Genomic DNA, 15,977 nt, shown 5'->3' on the forward strand with positions numbered 1-15,977 from the left:
TATACGTGATGGTATTAGTAGGACCCGTGACAATACATACATAATATTTCATGTTAAAAAGAAAGGAAGATTTTTTTGAAACTTGTGACACTTCTAGTCTTAAAAAAGATATAACATTTGTATTATTACGAAATCTTATCTTATTATTAAAAATAAAATTAAAAGTTTAAATTAAATTATTTATAAATTAGAAAGTTATTTTTTTAATGGATTAAAAAAATATTGCCAAATAAACTTTAAATAGTTCGACATTGATATACCATTCTACTCTTGTGCTCTCTATATCTCTCTACATTTCTCTGTCCCCCCCCCCCCCCCCCCAAAAAGTAGAAAGAAAAAACCGAGTTTGCCGTTTAGAATGATACTTGGACTGAGAAGCAAAATCATACCACTTCCTGATCATAAGTTGGGAAATATCAAATTAGGTTCAGTAACCAGTAAGACACATAATTTTTATTACTATACGTTACAAGAAGATAAGTATCATTCAATTCTTTTATAACTAATTTCAGTCTCTTTTTTGATAAAATTTCTGTGTCTCCTTGTTCGAAGAAGATGCAATTTGCCACAGACCATGTAGAGTAAGATGCAGCCACAGTACTGCTTCATCAATGGTATGCTATTTCTTTTTGCATACAAATTTAGCCAACTGGAGTAACTGAGACAGAATTTTAAAAAGTGGCCTAGAAAAGGCCATTTGTGTAAATGCCCTTAATAAAGCAATGGTGGTTGCAGGAAGAGGCAAAGGAGAGAATAAGGGAAACATTTGGAAAAATAGAGCTATCTCCTTCTTCCTATGACACAGCATGGGTAGCTATGGTCCCTTCAAGATATTCTATGAACCAACCATGTTTTCCTCAGTGCTTAGATTGGATTCTTGAAAATCAAAGAGAAGATGGATCTTGGGGCCTAAATCCTAGCCATCCATTGCTTGTAAAAGACTCCCTTTCTTCCACTCTAGCATCTTTGCTTGCCCTTCGCAAATGGAGAATTGGAGATAACCAAGTCCAAAGAGGTAAATGACACCGAGTTTAGAAGAACGATTTCTTTGAAATTTGTGGTTGTAAATATGCAATGATATTTTTTTGGTTATAAAACAAAAAATTTAAAGTTAAATTTTGTCCAAATATATAAAGGTGTCACTCATTTTAAAACTGACCTGAAGAAATTACATCATTTGAATTAATTTTTTCGGTGTAGTGTCAAAATATTAAAATTTTAATTGTTTACAAATCAATTATATATCTTAGTGTAGCTTAGCTCCAAAGGTTAAATAATATATGAATAAAAGATATATCTTGTAAGCTAATTGATCTCCCATTAGCAAGCGTTCAGGGTGGTCCTTTGTAACAGGTCACAGACCAACAGTAAGAAGTTTGATTGTCTGTATCTTGTTTGAAGCGGTTTTGATTTTATGTCTCCCATCTGCGTACTAATTAATTTATTTTTACTATATAAGGTAGGGGATAATGCCGAACCCCATCATCATGGGCCAGCATAGCGCAGGGTGAATGGCTTCAATTAAAAAAAATTAACCTTAGTAGAGAAAAATTAAAGAGAAAAACAGAATGTGTGTATATCACTTAACCATATGGTTAAATAATAATATAATATATGAATAAAAGATGCATGCATTCATTAGTTTGTGTAAACACTAAGCAGAATAAAATGTTTAGTTACCATCTTGCATGTTATAATTGTCAAGTATCTAGACGATGTGCAAAAACAAGTAATGCTATTGACATGGTTCAAGAAAGAGTGAGCAAAGGAGTTTGCATTTTGTAGTATTATTAATTACTTGAATAGTTCCTTCATTTTTCTTTTAGGCCTTGGCTTTATTGAAACGCATGGTTGGGCAGTCGATAACAAGGATCAGATTTCACCTTTAGGATTTGAAATTATATTTCCCTGCATGATCAACTATGCAGAGAAACTTAATTTGGATCTACCTTTGGATCCTAACCTTGTAAATATGATGCTCTGCGAACGTGAATTAACAATTGAAAGGTATGCTTCTTTATTAAATGGTCATTTTACATATTATGGAAATTATTAGTTTTGCAGCCTTGCGCAAAAACTCCTAATGTATAAAACAATTATAGGGGAAGTTCAACAATATTAGTCGTCTGAAGCTAAATCTTAATAAAAGGCCTAAGCGTAATCTCATTCGATTCATATATTAATAAGAAAAAGGACATATTTTTTATATCTATAGATCAATAATCAAACATGACAAAGAGAAATATCAAAAAAACTTTGTTGAAATTGGAAAGATAAATGACTAGAAATAGGAAAAATGAATGGATATATGCATGAAAGGAAATATCATAGAGGGTAGGAGAGGTAAATGTACTACTAGTAGTTAATACTTAATAATCTTTTGGAAGAAGTTTACACATCTACTCATCCGTCCAAACAGTAAAAAGCTAACATAAATTTTGAAACAACTTATAAGTGATAGTTATTTCCTTTGTTTCAATTTATGCGGCAACATTTTGTTTTTGGTCCATTTTATAAAAAATAGTGACTTTCTAAATTTGAGAAGATTAAACTTCTCATTTTTATTCTTAATGAGAAATTTTTATATATATCCTCACAAATGTCTATGATTTTTTTATCATAAATTTCAAAAGTATCCTTTATTTCAAACTCCATAGTAATTCAAATTTTACCACATAAAGTCTCCCATGGTGGTATATAATAACTGTAATTTTTTGCCTGTAATTATTGAGAACAAAAGTACTAACTTCATTTGTCTTGCCTTTAATCGATCACACGAACAATTATACGACGGTGTTTGACTAGGTACTGAACTTAAGGAAGATTGAATGACTTTTGCCACATGTCTAAAGTGCGCTAGACTTACACATGACATAGCATTTATTTGATTATAAAAGTATCTCATTAAGGATAAATTAAAAGTTTACAAAAAGTTATCAAATAAAGAATGGGATTCTTCTTTTGTGAAAAGACATTAAAAAAAACATGTCATATAAAATGGAACAAAGGAATATAGAATTTGCCCTCTCCACGAATTTGTATGCAGATTTGTAAATTGACTTATAAAACTCCTAACTTTATGGAGTAAGTCTCTTGGGAAAATGTCATTCTGAAGAATGATAAAGCAAAAAAAAATAGTTTAAAATTTGTAGAGTGCAAAACTTCATTTTTAATTTAAACATGACTGCAACACTCACCCCTTCCAAAAATAGAAAGAGGTCATTCTTTTTTTGTACAGACTAAAAAGAAAATAGGTTCACATAAATTGAAACGAAAGGAGTACTAGATTTTGATACTCTAGCTTCAACTCATCAATTTGTTGGGCCATTTTTTAACCAATAGAGCCTTAAAGAATGAATTCGAGGGGAATATGGCAAATGTAGAATATTTTGCTGAAGGGCTCGGTGAATTATGTCATTGGAAAGAGATGATGCTTCGTCAGAGACACAACGGGTCGCTCTTTGATTCACCAGCCACTACTGCAGCTGCCTTGATTTACCATCAGTACGATGAGAAATGCTTTGGGTACTTGAACTCAATCTTGAAACTGCACGATAATTGGGGTATGCACTACTAAGATCATCTCAATACTTCCCCATTATCTGCCTAAAGGAAAATACTTTTCATATCTCTTCTTAGAATTCGTTGGAATTAAGTTTTAATTATGTTAGTATGTTTACTATATGTTCGATATGTTTGATAGGAGACTAATAGTTTTAGGGTACTAGAAAATATAAAGTACTTCTACTGATAAGAAATTTATGTTAGTATGATAATTTAGCGCTTGTGACGCATGGTGACATCCTTACCGCTTCTCCCCACAAGTACAAATGTACATCTACGAACAACTCACATATTGACTCAAATCATGCTTTAGAGAAAATCACAAGAAGAGTAAGTCTAATAAACTTACCTCTCAAGTCCAAACTCTGACATAGTACTACGATGAACCAATTTATTTAAAAAGCTCGGACGTCATCAACAAAGGGATATCTACATATATGTGGAAAATGGCAGAATTCTGACCGCCAAAACAGTCGGAATTCACGAATTTCCTACTACTTTCCGACCAAAATTGGTCGGTCGAAAAACAGTTGGTCGGAAAATAATTTTCGATCAAATCCGTTAGTGATTTCCGACCAAAGTAGTCGGAACGTTCGAAAGGTTAGACGACCAAATATTTTCAAATTTCCGACCAAAGTGGTCGGAATTTACCGACCGAATCAGTCGTAATAATATAAATAAAATAATTATTTATTTAAAATTAAATAATATAAATATATAATTTCCGACCGAATCGGTCGGAAATTAATATTTAAAAAATATAATTTCCGACCGAATCGGTCGGAAATTAATATTTAAAAAATATATTTTATTTAATTTCCGACGAAATCCGTCGAAAACTTTTTAATTTTTTTTTAAAATTTCCGACCGCATCGGTCGAAAATCTGGGAATTTTTGGCAAAATGTGGGCAGCTGTCCGACTGTTTCCGTCGGAAATCAGTCGGAATTTTCTGTAAAACTGAGCAGCATTCTGCCCAATTTGGAGCTACACCACGTGTCAAACTATTACAATATAATAACGCCAACAACCAATCAACCATTAACACAATCTAAACCAACAATACCAATCATTAACATAATCTAAACTAACAATACCAACTATTAAAATAATCTAAACCAACCATTAACACAACCTAAACTAACAATACCAACCATTAAACCTAACAATTTTGGACATAAAAATATCCAAATAGTAGCCCACATTCAAGTTTAAAAATAAAACATAAAGTTGTCTCTCACAATCAAGTTTACCAATCAACCAAAATACCACACCTAAACTACTACACATCAGATTCAGTTTGTTCATCCTCATCATCAGATAGATCATGCCCATGTTTTCTCATGAATTTCTGGCAGTGGAGGGTCGTCGACGGAGCTGCAGCGAGGCGGCATCGCCGGTGAGTGGCATTGGTGATGGCAGCGGCGGGTTGGGTGGGGGGGAGAGGGGAGGTTTGAGTGTGAGAGAGAGAAGAGAGAAGGAAGAAAACAGGGAAAGAAAAAAGAAAGGGGTCAGGGGGGTTTTAAAAGAAAATAGGTCAAATAGTCGAACCTCGTTTTAATAAAAAATTCCGACCGAATTAGTCGATAACAGTTATGCGGTATTTTTCGCCAAAATTTACGACGGATATAGACGGAATATCAGCCGTAATTATTATTAAAAATTGAAAAATATATTTTTATGCAATTTCCGACCGATTCCGTCAGAAATTTGCGACTCCTTTTTCCGGTCGGAATATTTCGGTCGGAAATTGGCCGTTTTTTAGTAGTGATATATGAGTTCATATATCAATAACGCTTCATAACAATACCAACTAAGTACGTAGCACTTAGGTCCAACTTCACATGACTTTCACAAAAATTCTTATTTCACCATTTGATATCAATCCTTGAATTTTAACTCCAATTCATCTATTAAATGTGTTATGGAATCTAGCCATTTCATTAGAAGTTCAAAACGATATCGTTCAAATAAGTCCAACACTATTCATCTTCCTTATTAATAAACTTTCAGTGTCAAAGCTATGATAGGAGGGTTCATCTATTCCACCCTTCTAACTACTTTTTCAGCTCATAAATAATATTAAAACACTCACTTATACTTCATAAATAAGGTTCATGTAGTAAAAATTATCTTTGTAAGAAAATCCTAGAAAATCTCTCTTTTGGTGTTTTTGGTTGATTTAATAAAATTTAGCAAACTAAAGGAAGTTTCAATGTTAATACTAGAATTAATTAACTTTAATGAGCACAAAACATCGATAAAAACTTGCCTTGTATGACCCAAATGAACCCTTGGTCAAAATCCTCTCGATCCCAAATCATCTAACTAATAATGAGTTGTACACCTGAGTATTTAAAGACACTGTAAACTAACTTCTAACTAATAACTAACTAACAGCTAATTACAAAGATCAATAACTAACACTAATTTATGAACCTTCTAGAAGTGTACTCCTTTAAATAATACACTGTACAACCTGTCTAAGCTACATATTTCAGCATTACTAATATAATCTTTTTCGTTATTCTTATAGTCCCCACTATTTGCCCTACAAAGATACATTCAAATCTCTTCTTAGTTGATGCCCTTCAAAATCTTGGAGTAGATCGGTATTTTAAAACAGAAGTCAAAAGAGTACTAGATGAAATATACAGGTAATTTGAAATGATCTTCATGGTTTATACAATTTATCTTTTTAAAACTTTTATTAATATTAATGCTGAATTATGAATAGGCTTTGGCTAGAAAAGAATGAAGGAATTTTTTCAGACGTTGCTCATTGTGCCATGGCGTTTCGACTTTTACGGATGAATAACTATGAAGTTTCCTCAGGTTTGTAACTAAAAACTCAGAAAATTAAATTTTTACCTATGCACCAATAATATAAGGGGTGTCTTGTCGTAATTGGTAAAGTTGTTTGTCGTAATTGGTAAAGTTGTTGGTCACAAGTTCAGGCCGTGCAAATAGCCTCTTGCAAAAATGCAGGTTAAGGCTGCTTAGAATATACCCTTATGGTTCGGCCCTTCCCCGGACCTCGCGCATAGCGGGAGCTTAATGCACCGGGCTGTCCTTTTACTTATGCACCAATAAATTGTTACTTTCTTTCTGCAGAAGAACTTGAAGGATCTGTCGACCAAGAACATTTCTTTACAACATCAAGTGGGAAACTTATGAATCACGTTGCAATTCTCGAACTTCACCGAGCTTCACAGGTGGCTATTCATGAAAGGAAAGATCACATTTTAGATAAAATAAGTACTTGGACAAGGAATTTTATGGAGCAAAAACTCTTGGACAAGCACATCCCTGATAGGTCAAAGAAGGAGGTATCACCTGTATATAAATTAGGCCATTCAAAAAACATTCTTTGTAATTTTCAATTTTATGATATTCCATTACTAGCGAGTCAATTAAATATCAGATGGAATTTGCTATGAGGAAATTTTATGGCACATTTGATCGAGTGGAAACTAGACGTTACATCGAGTCATACAAAATGGACAGTTTTAAGATCTTAAAAGCGGCTTACAGGTATAATTCTGACACTATTACTATAAGATTTTAGATAATATGTACCGTCAGCGGGTTACATTTGCCAATTATTGCAGGTAATCTATATTGTTTTCAAGATTATAAATCTCACATTTTAAGGAGGCTTACCTGTAAATATTATTTGAGTGACGGTTAAAAAAACTTTACATTAATGATGTATGTAACGTAAACTCTTACTAAAAGTAGTATATATGTTTTGTTTATTCTTATTATTCTCTTCTGCATTTAAACGTGTGGACAGGGGCAGATTTATAGGAGAGATTATGGGGCACGCAAACCCATGATCTCCTCAAAATTAGATATTTTATGTACATATTTTTTAAAATTGGTATAATATTAACTATTGGCATCCATGCTTCTATTTAATATATTTTTTCCTCTTTTTATTTTAGTAATACATTCATGTACTGAAAATCCTAGATCCACATCTGTATATGGGCGGATCAGAGTTACGGTTGTAGCAATGCCCACCGCCTTCAACTTAAACAACATATGTCAGTGAACATTGGTATGCTAACGCTTAATATGGGTAGCAAGAAAAAATACAAGCTACTTTAAATAAAATGTAATGGTACATTTTCTATCGAAGTTGGAAGTCCTTAAAAATTGGTCATATTATTATGTGGGGTCTCTCTCTTTCTCTCTTTTAGGTCTTCCGGTATTAACAACATAGACTTGCTAAAGTTCTCAGAACACGATTTTAACTTGTGCCAAACCCGACACAAAGAAGAACTTCAACAGATGAAAAGGTATCTACACTGGTTAGCTTGACTAGACCTTGTCATTCTTAAACAACTTCATTTTGTTGATAATTATATATATATATATGAATGTAGGTGGTTCACAGATTGCAAACTCGAACAAGTAGGATTATCACAACAGTACTTATACACTAGTTACTTCATAATTGCTGCCATACTCTTTGAACCTGAATATGCTGATGCTCGTCTAGCATATGCAAAGTACGCCATAATAATAACAGCGGTGGATGATTTCTTCGATTGTTTTATTTGCAAAGAAGAACTGCAAAACATCATCGAATTAGTAGAGAGGTATTGTTATCTCTTTTCTTATAATATATCAACAAAATCCTTTGACCTATGTTGTTCAACTCACATTTTTTAGAGGCACTTGAGTTTATGATAAAGAATGTTACACTTGTCCCTCATCAATTTTGTACGGGCTTTTAAAAGGGTTCAAATGATCCTAGGCTACTTCATTCATAGCTTTATGGTTTTGGATTTATACTAATATTCTTTCACATGGTATCAGAGCCAAAACTTTCTTTTTTTCATTCAGACCATTAAGCCACTAACATTGCTATGGCCTAACTTATCAATTATCATGTTGAGCCTAATCTACTTAACTCTTGAAGATCACAATTTGTTGAGACTCTTCTCTTTCTACGTTAAAAATAATAACCAAAACAGAAACAAACCGTAGAACCGGGCTGTGTTGCAAGAGAGTATTAGAGAATGTTACACTTGTCCCTTAGATACTCCACCCGATTACCTTGAAATTTTGGATTAGATACTCATACTCTTTCACATATTATGTTAACACTTTCACTATAGATGGGAGGGATACTCAACCGTCGGATTCCGTTCAGAGAGGGTTAGAATTTTCTTTTTGGCACTTTACAAAATGGTAGAGGAAATTGCGGCAAAGGCGGAAACTAAGCAAGGTCGATGTGTCAAAGATCACCTTATTAACTTGGTATGAAGAAGTACATTAATTATTATATATTCTCTAAATCAATTTTTTTTTCATGCTTATATTTCTTTCTTTTCGATTGACTAGAAATATATCTTGTTATAGTGGATTGATATGTTGAAGTGTATGCTGGTGGAATTGGACCTTTGGAAAATTAAATCAACTACCCCAAGCATAGAGGAGTACTTGTCTGTTGCATGTGTAACTATTGGTGTTCCATGTTTTGTTCTCACATCACTATATCTTCTTGGACCAAAACTGTCCAAGGATGTCATAGAAAGTTCTGAGGTCAGTGCCTTATGCAATTGTACAGCTGCTGTGGCCCGATTGATTAATGATATACACAGTTACAAGGTAATATTATTTTCTTCGTTAGAAGAATATTTTATCAAATGTTGGCTATTGATTTTTGACAATCTTTTTTCAATATATTGAACTGAGATAAAATTTTACATAAAATATTCTTTTTTCGAAACACTAACTTCTTCAAATCAAATTTTATTCCAAAAATTACTAAAATTTACATTTGAAAGTGAGAAGTGACACAAAAACAAAGCCTTGTCCGGCTAGATTGATATTTGATAAATTAATATAATATAATGTGCTGCTGGTTCATTTTCTTCTTATTAAGCTCGTCTCACTAAGTTTTCGCGCTAGAAGGATCAGACCACGTTGAATTTATTTTGTACGCTTTTTTTTCAAGTAGACATACAAGTGTATAATTATAACATTAATCCTTATTATTTCGTGTGTTCTTGCAGAGAGAACAAGCAGAAAGTTCAACAAATATGGTATCAATATTAATAACACAAAGTCAGGGAACTATCTCTGAAGAAGAGGCTATAAGACAGATAAAGGAAATGATGGAAAGTAAGAGAAGAGAGTTGCTAGGGATGGTTCTACAAAATAAAGAAAGCCAATTGCCACAAGTGTGCAAGGATCTTTTTTGGACGACAATCAACGCAGCTTATTCTATACATACACATGGCGATGGGTATCGCTTCCCAGAGGAATTCAAGAACCATATCAACGATGTAATTTACAAACCACTCAATCAATATTCCCCATAATATGCCTTAAATCTTTTACAATATGTTACTAATCTTTGGAACTTGGTTGTGATATTATTAGATGCATGGACGAATTGTACTTCTTTTATGTTGTGCACAATAATGTACAACTGTTACTATGGGAAAAACTTACTTACACTGCTATTTTAACTAAAGCGCATTTACCATTATTAGTGTTTACCATAAAAACGGATAATAATTAAATTTATATGTGGTTTTAAGGATATGTGGATTAATTCAATACAAATAATAAATAATGTTAGATTAAACAGATAAATGATGTAATAAATTGTCAAACCAATTAAGGGAGTGATCTCAGACTCAGTAACAGTTTAATGTAATGCCTGCCTTCGATCCCGGGCTCACAACAATGAAGAACTGATGAACAAAAGTAAGAACTTTTGAATAAAAGAGAAAATAAGAATATATTGCCTTGATATGCGTGTTACAATGTGTCTAATGAATAGTCAAACGACCATTTAGATAGTAGGGGAGTTTTACCCTAAGTACAATTTCATAAAATGTAAAATTCTTCCATTTGCTAATCACATATTTTCTGCCGATACGTGCCGAGATTCACGCTGTGACATCCGGCTGGGCGCGGATATCACAACCCTTCTCTAGTCGTGCTCGATTATCTCGTGATGTTCTCCGAAGTTTTGGGATTCGAATCGGACCTGGGGGATGTGGCCCCGATTCTTCCGAGGGCAGGTGTTTTGCCCAGAACCTGACTCGAGGAGCTCCTTGCCCCGATTCCGGTTTCTTAGGATCATATCTCTGCTCCGTTTACTCCATCGAGAACCGAAGTATCAAACGGGCTCGGTTTCACCCGTATACAGATAGTCCCCTCGTTTCTCAGAGAGTAAATTTACTGAAACGACGAGAAATAACATATGCACTTCGATCCATTCTTCAATACGCCGTGACAGAAACAACCAAGAATCCAAAACGTCCCGTCAGTCGTGACGTCATGATTTCAAACATGCATCAATCATCGGCGGGTCATCCCTGAATACGAAACGGCGTGAAACCTCTATAAATACTTTCCTCCTTTGTTCATTTTTTACTTTTTTGCGAAGCTTCTACCTTCGAGTTTTCAGGATATCACTACCCTTGTTCACATTCTAACATTTTATCTCCGTTCTTCAAGACTTTCATAGTAAGTTGCAAGTTTTTACCTAATTTTTACCCAAATTAGCGCACCTCACTTTTCATCTTCCAATTTATCTTCATATTTTTTAAGCTTTTTCCAGATAGCAATGGCTAAAACTTTCAAATCTTTTCCCCAACAAGTCGCTTCTTCTTCTTCGCAATTAACTGCTGAAATCGAGGAGATCACTCCCGATGTGGTCGTCCTCGAGAGATCTGCTCCTGGCGCAACTACCGATGAACCGGCTGCCGAGCCTCCTTTAAAAATATTCGTTTCCGGGGGTTGTTCGATTGTCGATGACTTTAAGGTTGAGAAGCCCTCGTCGGTGCAGGGCCGGGGTGAAAGTGTATCAAGATATATATGCTCCATTACCGAAGACATCCTCCCCGTGGTCCGAGAGGACTGCAACTGGGTGGGTAAGAACGTAGTAGTCCCCGGGCCTACAGATGCCATCACTACCCACGTGGAGGGGTATCTATGTATTTACATTTGTCCCTTCACATTGGGCCCGGTAGACCCGGTTATCTTGGATTTCTACAAGAGGTACGAAGTATGCCTCGGACAAATCCATCTGTCGCGGTGGAGAATCGTGATCCTCCTTCGGTTTTTCGTGAACAAGACCGAATTTAGTCGAGCCCTCAAACCATGTCGAACAACGTCGAAATTATGAATTGCGTCTCGAATCGAATTATGAGTTTTCAAATCTTCCAACTTCTATAATTTGCGCTGAAACGTATCAAATCAATCCGGAATGACTTCAAATTTTGCATACAAATTAGAAATGACATAATGGAACTGTTCCAATTTCCAAAATCGAAATCTGAACCCGTTATCGACAAAATCAACCTTCGGTCAAACTTATAAATATTTTAAAACTTCAATTTTTCCAATTTCGCCAAAAATGGGCTGAATTGACCTACGGACTTCCAAATCCAAATCTGGACATATGCCTAAGTATGAAATCACCATATGAAACTATTGGAGTCATCAAAACTTCATTTCGGAGTCGTTTGCTCAAAAGTCAAACTCCGGTCAACTCTTTTCATTTAAGTTTCAAAAATAAGAATTGTTCTTTCGATTTAATTCCGAACCTTCCGAAAACCAAACTCGACCTTGTACGTACCATTTTCAATCCAATCTTTACCCATTTGAACTCAACAATCTTTCCATAACCTTATTGGTACAAGCATGTATGACTAATACTCTCACACGCAAGAATCACACTCACAATCACCCATCTTTACCCAAACTCAAAATTGAAGAATAGGGGTTAGAAGCTTACCTCTTGGGTGAAGATCTTGTGATAATTCCTTATTGGATTTCAAAGCTTGAACAAGATTTTTGATGAACAAAGCACTTGAGCTTCTTTCTCTCTCTAAAACACTCTCACTTCTCTCTAAAATCATCAGATAATTGCCCCAAAATAAGCCACAAAGCCTATTTATCAAAATAGGGTCGGGTTATGAAAATAGGAAAATTAACCCTCCGAAATCGGGTCTGCGGTCGCATGACCGCAGAATGGGTATGCGGGTCGCACAATACACCGCAAAATTGGTGCCCAAAAATGGGCTTCTCTGGACAGGTCTGCGACTAATTTTGCGGTCGCATAACCACTTCGGTGATTGCAGATTTGGCCGCAGACTCGCATTCTGCCAGCCTTTGGTAATTTGGTCATAACTTCTTGTAGGAGTGTCCAAATGACGAACGGTTTGAAGAGTCATAAACTAGACTCGAAGACTTTCATTTGATAGATAGATCATCACATAATTCCTTATATATAGATAGAAATGCTCATTCAAAGTTTGGTCTTGTGCATACTTATTTGAAACTTTAGTCTATTATGAAATTTTCTAACTTGACTTAGACTTAGGCCTCTCCTTAGACCCCATATCACTTATAATATGCCTCGTACACTTGTTATCATATCCAATTGGTATTCATAATATTAATAGTCCTCAAATGAGAAGTAGAGTCCTCCCCCAAACATATAACATAACTTATCTCTTCTTTCACCCATTTCAATTTCCCGAATTTTTATTAACTCCCAAAATTTTCAAAAATTGCGCCAGAGTTTCCTTTGTAACTGGGCCTATTCACTTGCCATAGAATTCGAGAAACCAATCCTAACAACACATGCATAATCCAATCAACGTAACACAACATGAAAACAATACTAACACTGGCATCATAAGCAATATATTACTAGAAAAGGAATACCATTAGCATCAACTACTCAGGTGATACTTAACTTGTAGCAGGTAAGGTCTCAACATCTTCATAGAACACAGAAATAGACGTTTAAATTAAATACGACATTTTTGGGTCATCACAAAGGGTATAAGCCGAAACCTCTTCATTTAGCTGCAGTCAAACCAACATTGCAAGGGTATAGTATTTTTTTCATTGAGGAATATTAGTTTTGAATCATTAGATTATGTGAAAGCTTTTTTTTCTCAAATTCAACAAGAGAGATATTGGTTTCTAATTGATAGATTCTATAGCGATTTTCAAGTGTAATAAAAAGTATATTTAAAAAAATATTTGGTATGACGTGCAATAGTTATTTTTAAAATGTAAACAAATTATTTCGAATTGGGATTATATTTTAAATTATAATATAATTTTTAAAATAAAAGATAAGATATTTTTAAATTTTAGTAGAGAATTTTTAAAATAATTATAATAGAAGTCATATCATGGATAAAATCAAAAAACTGAAATCTTACGGATTATTGCATAATATCCGGCCAGATTTATTATTTATTTTTTATAGCTAATATACATAGATGATATACCGACAACACACGATTATACACCTGTTATATATGAATTATATAAAAATTACACATCCTCAACTTTTTAATTTAAGTGGTTGGGTGAGCACAAGTTTAGGTCGATAAGATAAAGCCAAAAGAAAAATATGACAGAATTTTAACCAAAGACTAAAAATATAAATAAAGTTTTTATGTAGACAATTTCTATTAAAACTCATCCTTTTATTACGAAATAAATTATTTTTTTGTAACAAAATAAATAAAGACATACAAAATAAGATAAAAGAAAGTAAATATAGAAAAATATTTATGAAAAATCTAAAAACCAGAAATAAGAGACGACAATGAATTTCTTCTTCTGTTTCATCTTTGTTGAGTGTAAATAATTTAGATGCCGATCTCATCGATTTCAAATATTTTTTTTAACTCAAATACATAGATTATAAGATAAGGATATCTTAGATATTTGTTTTTATTTACATTGTGTGTCGTTTTTTTTTAAAAAAATTACTATTACTAGGAAACTGATATGATATTCGAATTTGAATTTAAATACAATTTAAGTAGTTTGCATTGAGGTTAAGCCAAGTATGGTGTCAAGAAAAAATAACTTGGCAATTTTAAGATAATATATGCAATGTTATATAATAATAATCAATTAATCTAACATTTAATGATTCAAATAACAACAAATCTGTATATGTAGGGTATTCAAAATTCAAAATCTGTTGGCTAGAGATATCGGTAAACTCAAAAAGGAGTCATACTGAAATAAAGTTTCACCGGCCAAAGAATCATTTATATTTTTAGATAGCCGATTAAAGTAAATTTTAAATTAACGATAATATCTTCAATTGCATCATTATAAAGATAATCATTATTAAAAAATATATAATATTTTAGAAATTGAAATTTCAAAATAGAAATATTTGTTTAAACATAATAGCATACCAAATAAGAATTCAAGTCGTAGTAAAAGAGTCACGTCCTAACCAAAGAATCGTTCATATTGCGCCACCCTTTGTGCTTTGTCATAGCTCATAAATACGAGTTATTATTTCACTTTGTGACTTTTTTTAGGTTCCAATGACACCAATAAGAATGGTACAAAAATAAAATTATCACTACGAGATTTGAGAAAATGTTAGCCTTTTTTTATGTAGTGTTCTTAATCAATATCTAACGATTATCTATAATTATCTAGAAGATTTAAATTTTAAGGTTATTTATATATAATTCAAATAGCTCAGATATTTAACATGGTTAATGTCAAATATGAAAATGGAGTCTTATGTCACGCCCCGAACCTAGGAGCGAGACCAGCACCCGGTGCCTCACCTAACCTGGCGTACCAAATTGCGACTAACGGACTCTGAACATATAATGTCATACTTTGGCCATGAGGCCACCTTGCAAGACAATTTGCGAAGCAAAATATAAAATCTAATGGAAACTAGCGCTAACTAAACATCAATATAAAGCTAGGCCGACAAGGTCGTCATAGCTACTACAGCTGACAAACCACCAAATTATACATACCAGGACTACAAACCCAACATACCGCACTAACCAACAGGATATGTCTACAAGCCTCTACTGATAGATATATTGTGATCGGAATAGGGCCCCGACCTACCCATAATATATATATAAATACATACATAAGATGTACACAAAAACCTAGACCCGATAACTCCGAAGGATGTGGAGCTTACCGATCAGGCTAAACTCTGGAAACACCTACTGAGGAGGTCTACCTGTCTGTCTATCTGAACCTGCATGCATGAAATGCAGCGTCCCTGGAAAGGGACGTCAGTACGAAATAATGTACCGAGTATGTAAGGCAATAACATAACTGAAAACTGAAACTGAACTGATAACATAATAACTGGAAGTAACTGGGAGTTAAAGATGATCTGGAGATATACTTACCTGCTGATAGTGACTAAACTCCTTCAATATAGTAAGTAAAATAAATGTCCGGCCCTATAAGGCTCGGTACGTGTAACTGCTCGGCCGTAGTAGGCTCGCTCATAGGCGCTCGGCCATACTAGGCTCTGTATCTCGGCCATCCTGGGCTCACTCATAGGCGCTCAGCCACAGTAGGCTCGGTATATATAACTTACCATCTGATCAGAGGTTGCCCGATAGGG

At 34.0% G+C, this 15,977-nt stretch overlaps 1 protein-coding gene across 7 annotated transcripts; it reads left to right on the forward strand.

Annotated features, from left to right (window-relative positions):
* Positions 1-271: 271 nt before the first annotated feature.
* Positions 272-10,037, forward strand: LOC142169411 (cis-abienol synthase, chloroplastic-like). Of its 7 annotated transcripts, none has more exons than XR_012699138.1 (14): positions 272-437; positions 553-614; positions 736-1,015; positions 1,827-2,007; positions 3,343-3,563; positions 6,099-6,219; positions 6,300-6,397; positions 6,677-6,891; positions 6,987-7,096; positions 7,768-7,866; positions 7,954-8,169; positions 8,692-8,833; positions 8,918-9,184; positions 9,592-10,037. XR_012699138.1 is itself a non-coding variant. In XM_075230570.1 (14 exons), the coding sequence occupies exons 1-14, from the start codon at positions 359-361 to the stop codon at positions 9,898-9,900; spliced, it is 2,382 nt and encodes a 793-aa protein (XP_075086671.1). In that variant the 5' UTR covers positions 272-358; the 3' UTR covers positions 9,901-10,037. The 7 variants fall into 7 exon arrangements, 6 of the variants coding, with proteins under 6 accessions (XP_075086671.1, XP_075086674.1, XP_075086673.1 ...); XM_075230570.1 differs by having other exon boundaries at positions 8,936-9,184; XM_075230571.1 differs by having other exon boundaries at positions 273-437; positions 556-614; positions 8,936-9,184.
* Positions 10,038-15,977: the final 5,940 nt, after the last annotated feature.

This window comes from Nicotiana tabacum, chromosome 15 (assembly GCF_000715075.1).
Source record: "Nicotiana tabacum cultivar K326 chromosome 15, ASM71507v2, whole genome shotgun sequence".
Lineage (NCBI taxonomy): Eukaryota > Viridiplantae > Streptophyta > Magnoliopsida > Solanales > Solanaceae > Nicotiana > Nicotiana tabacum.

Bases quoted from the DNA above. Each gene is read 5' to 3' on its own strand.
- LOC142169411 (XM_075230570.1), top strand. From the start codon at position 359: ATGATACTTGGACTGAGAAGCAAAATCATACCACTTCCTGATCATAAG. The intron at 615-735 runs GTATGCTATTTC...TGGTGGTTGCAG, and splicing joins ACAGTACTGCTTCATCAATG to GAAGAGGCAAAGGAGAGAAT. The intron at 6,892-6,986 runs GTATCACCTGTA...ATTAAATATCAG, and splicing joins CTGATAGGTCAAAGAAGGAG to ATGGAATTTGCTATGAGGAA.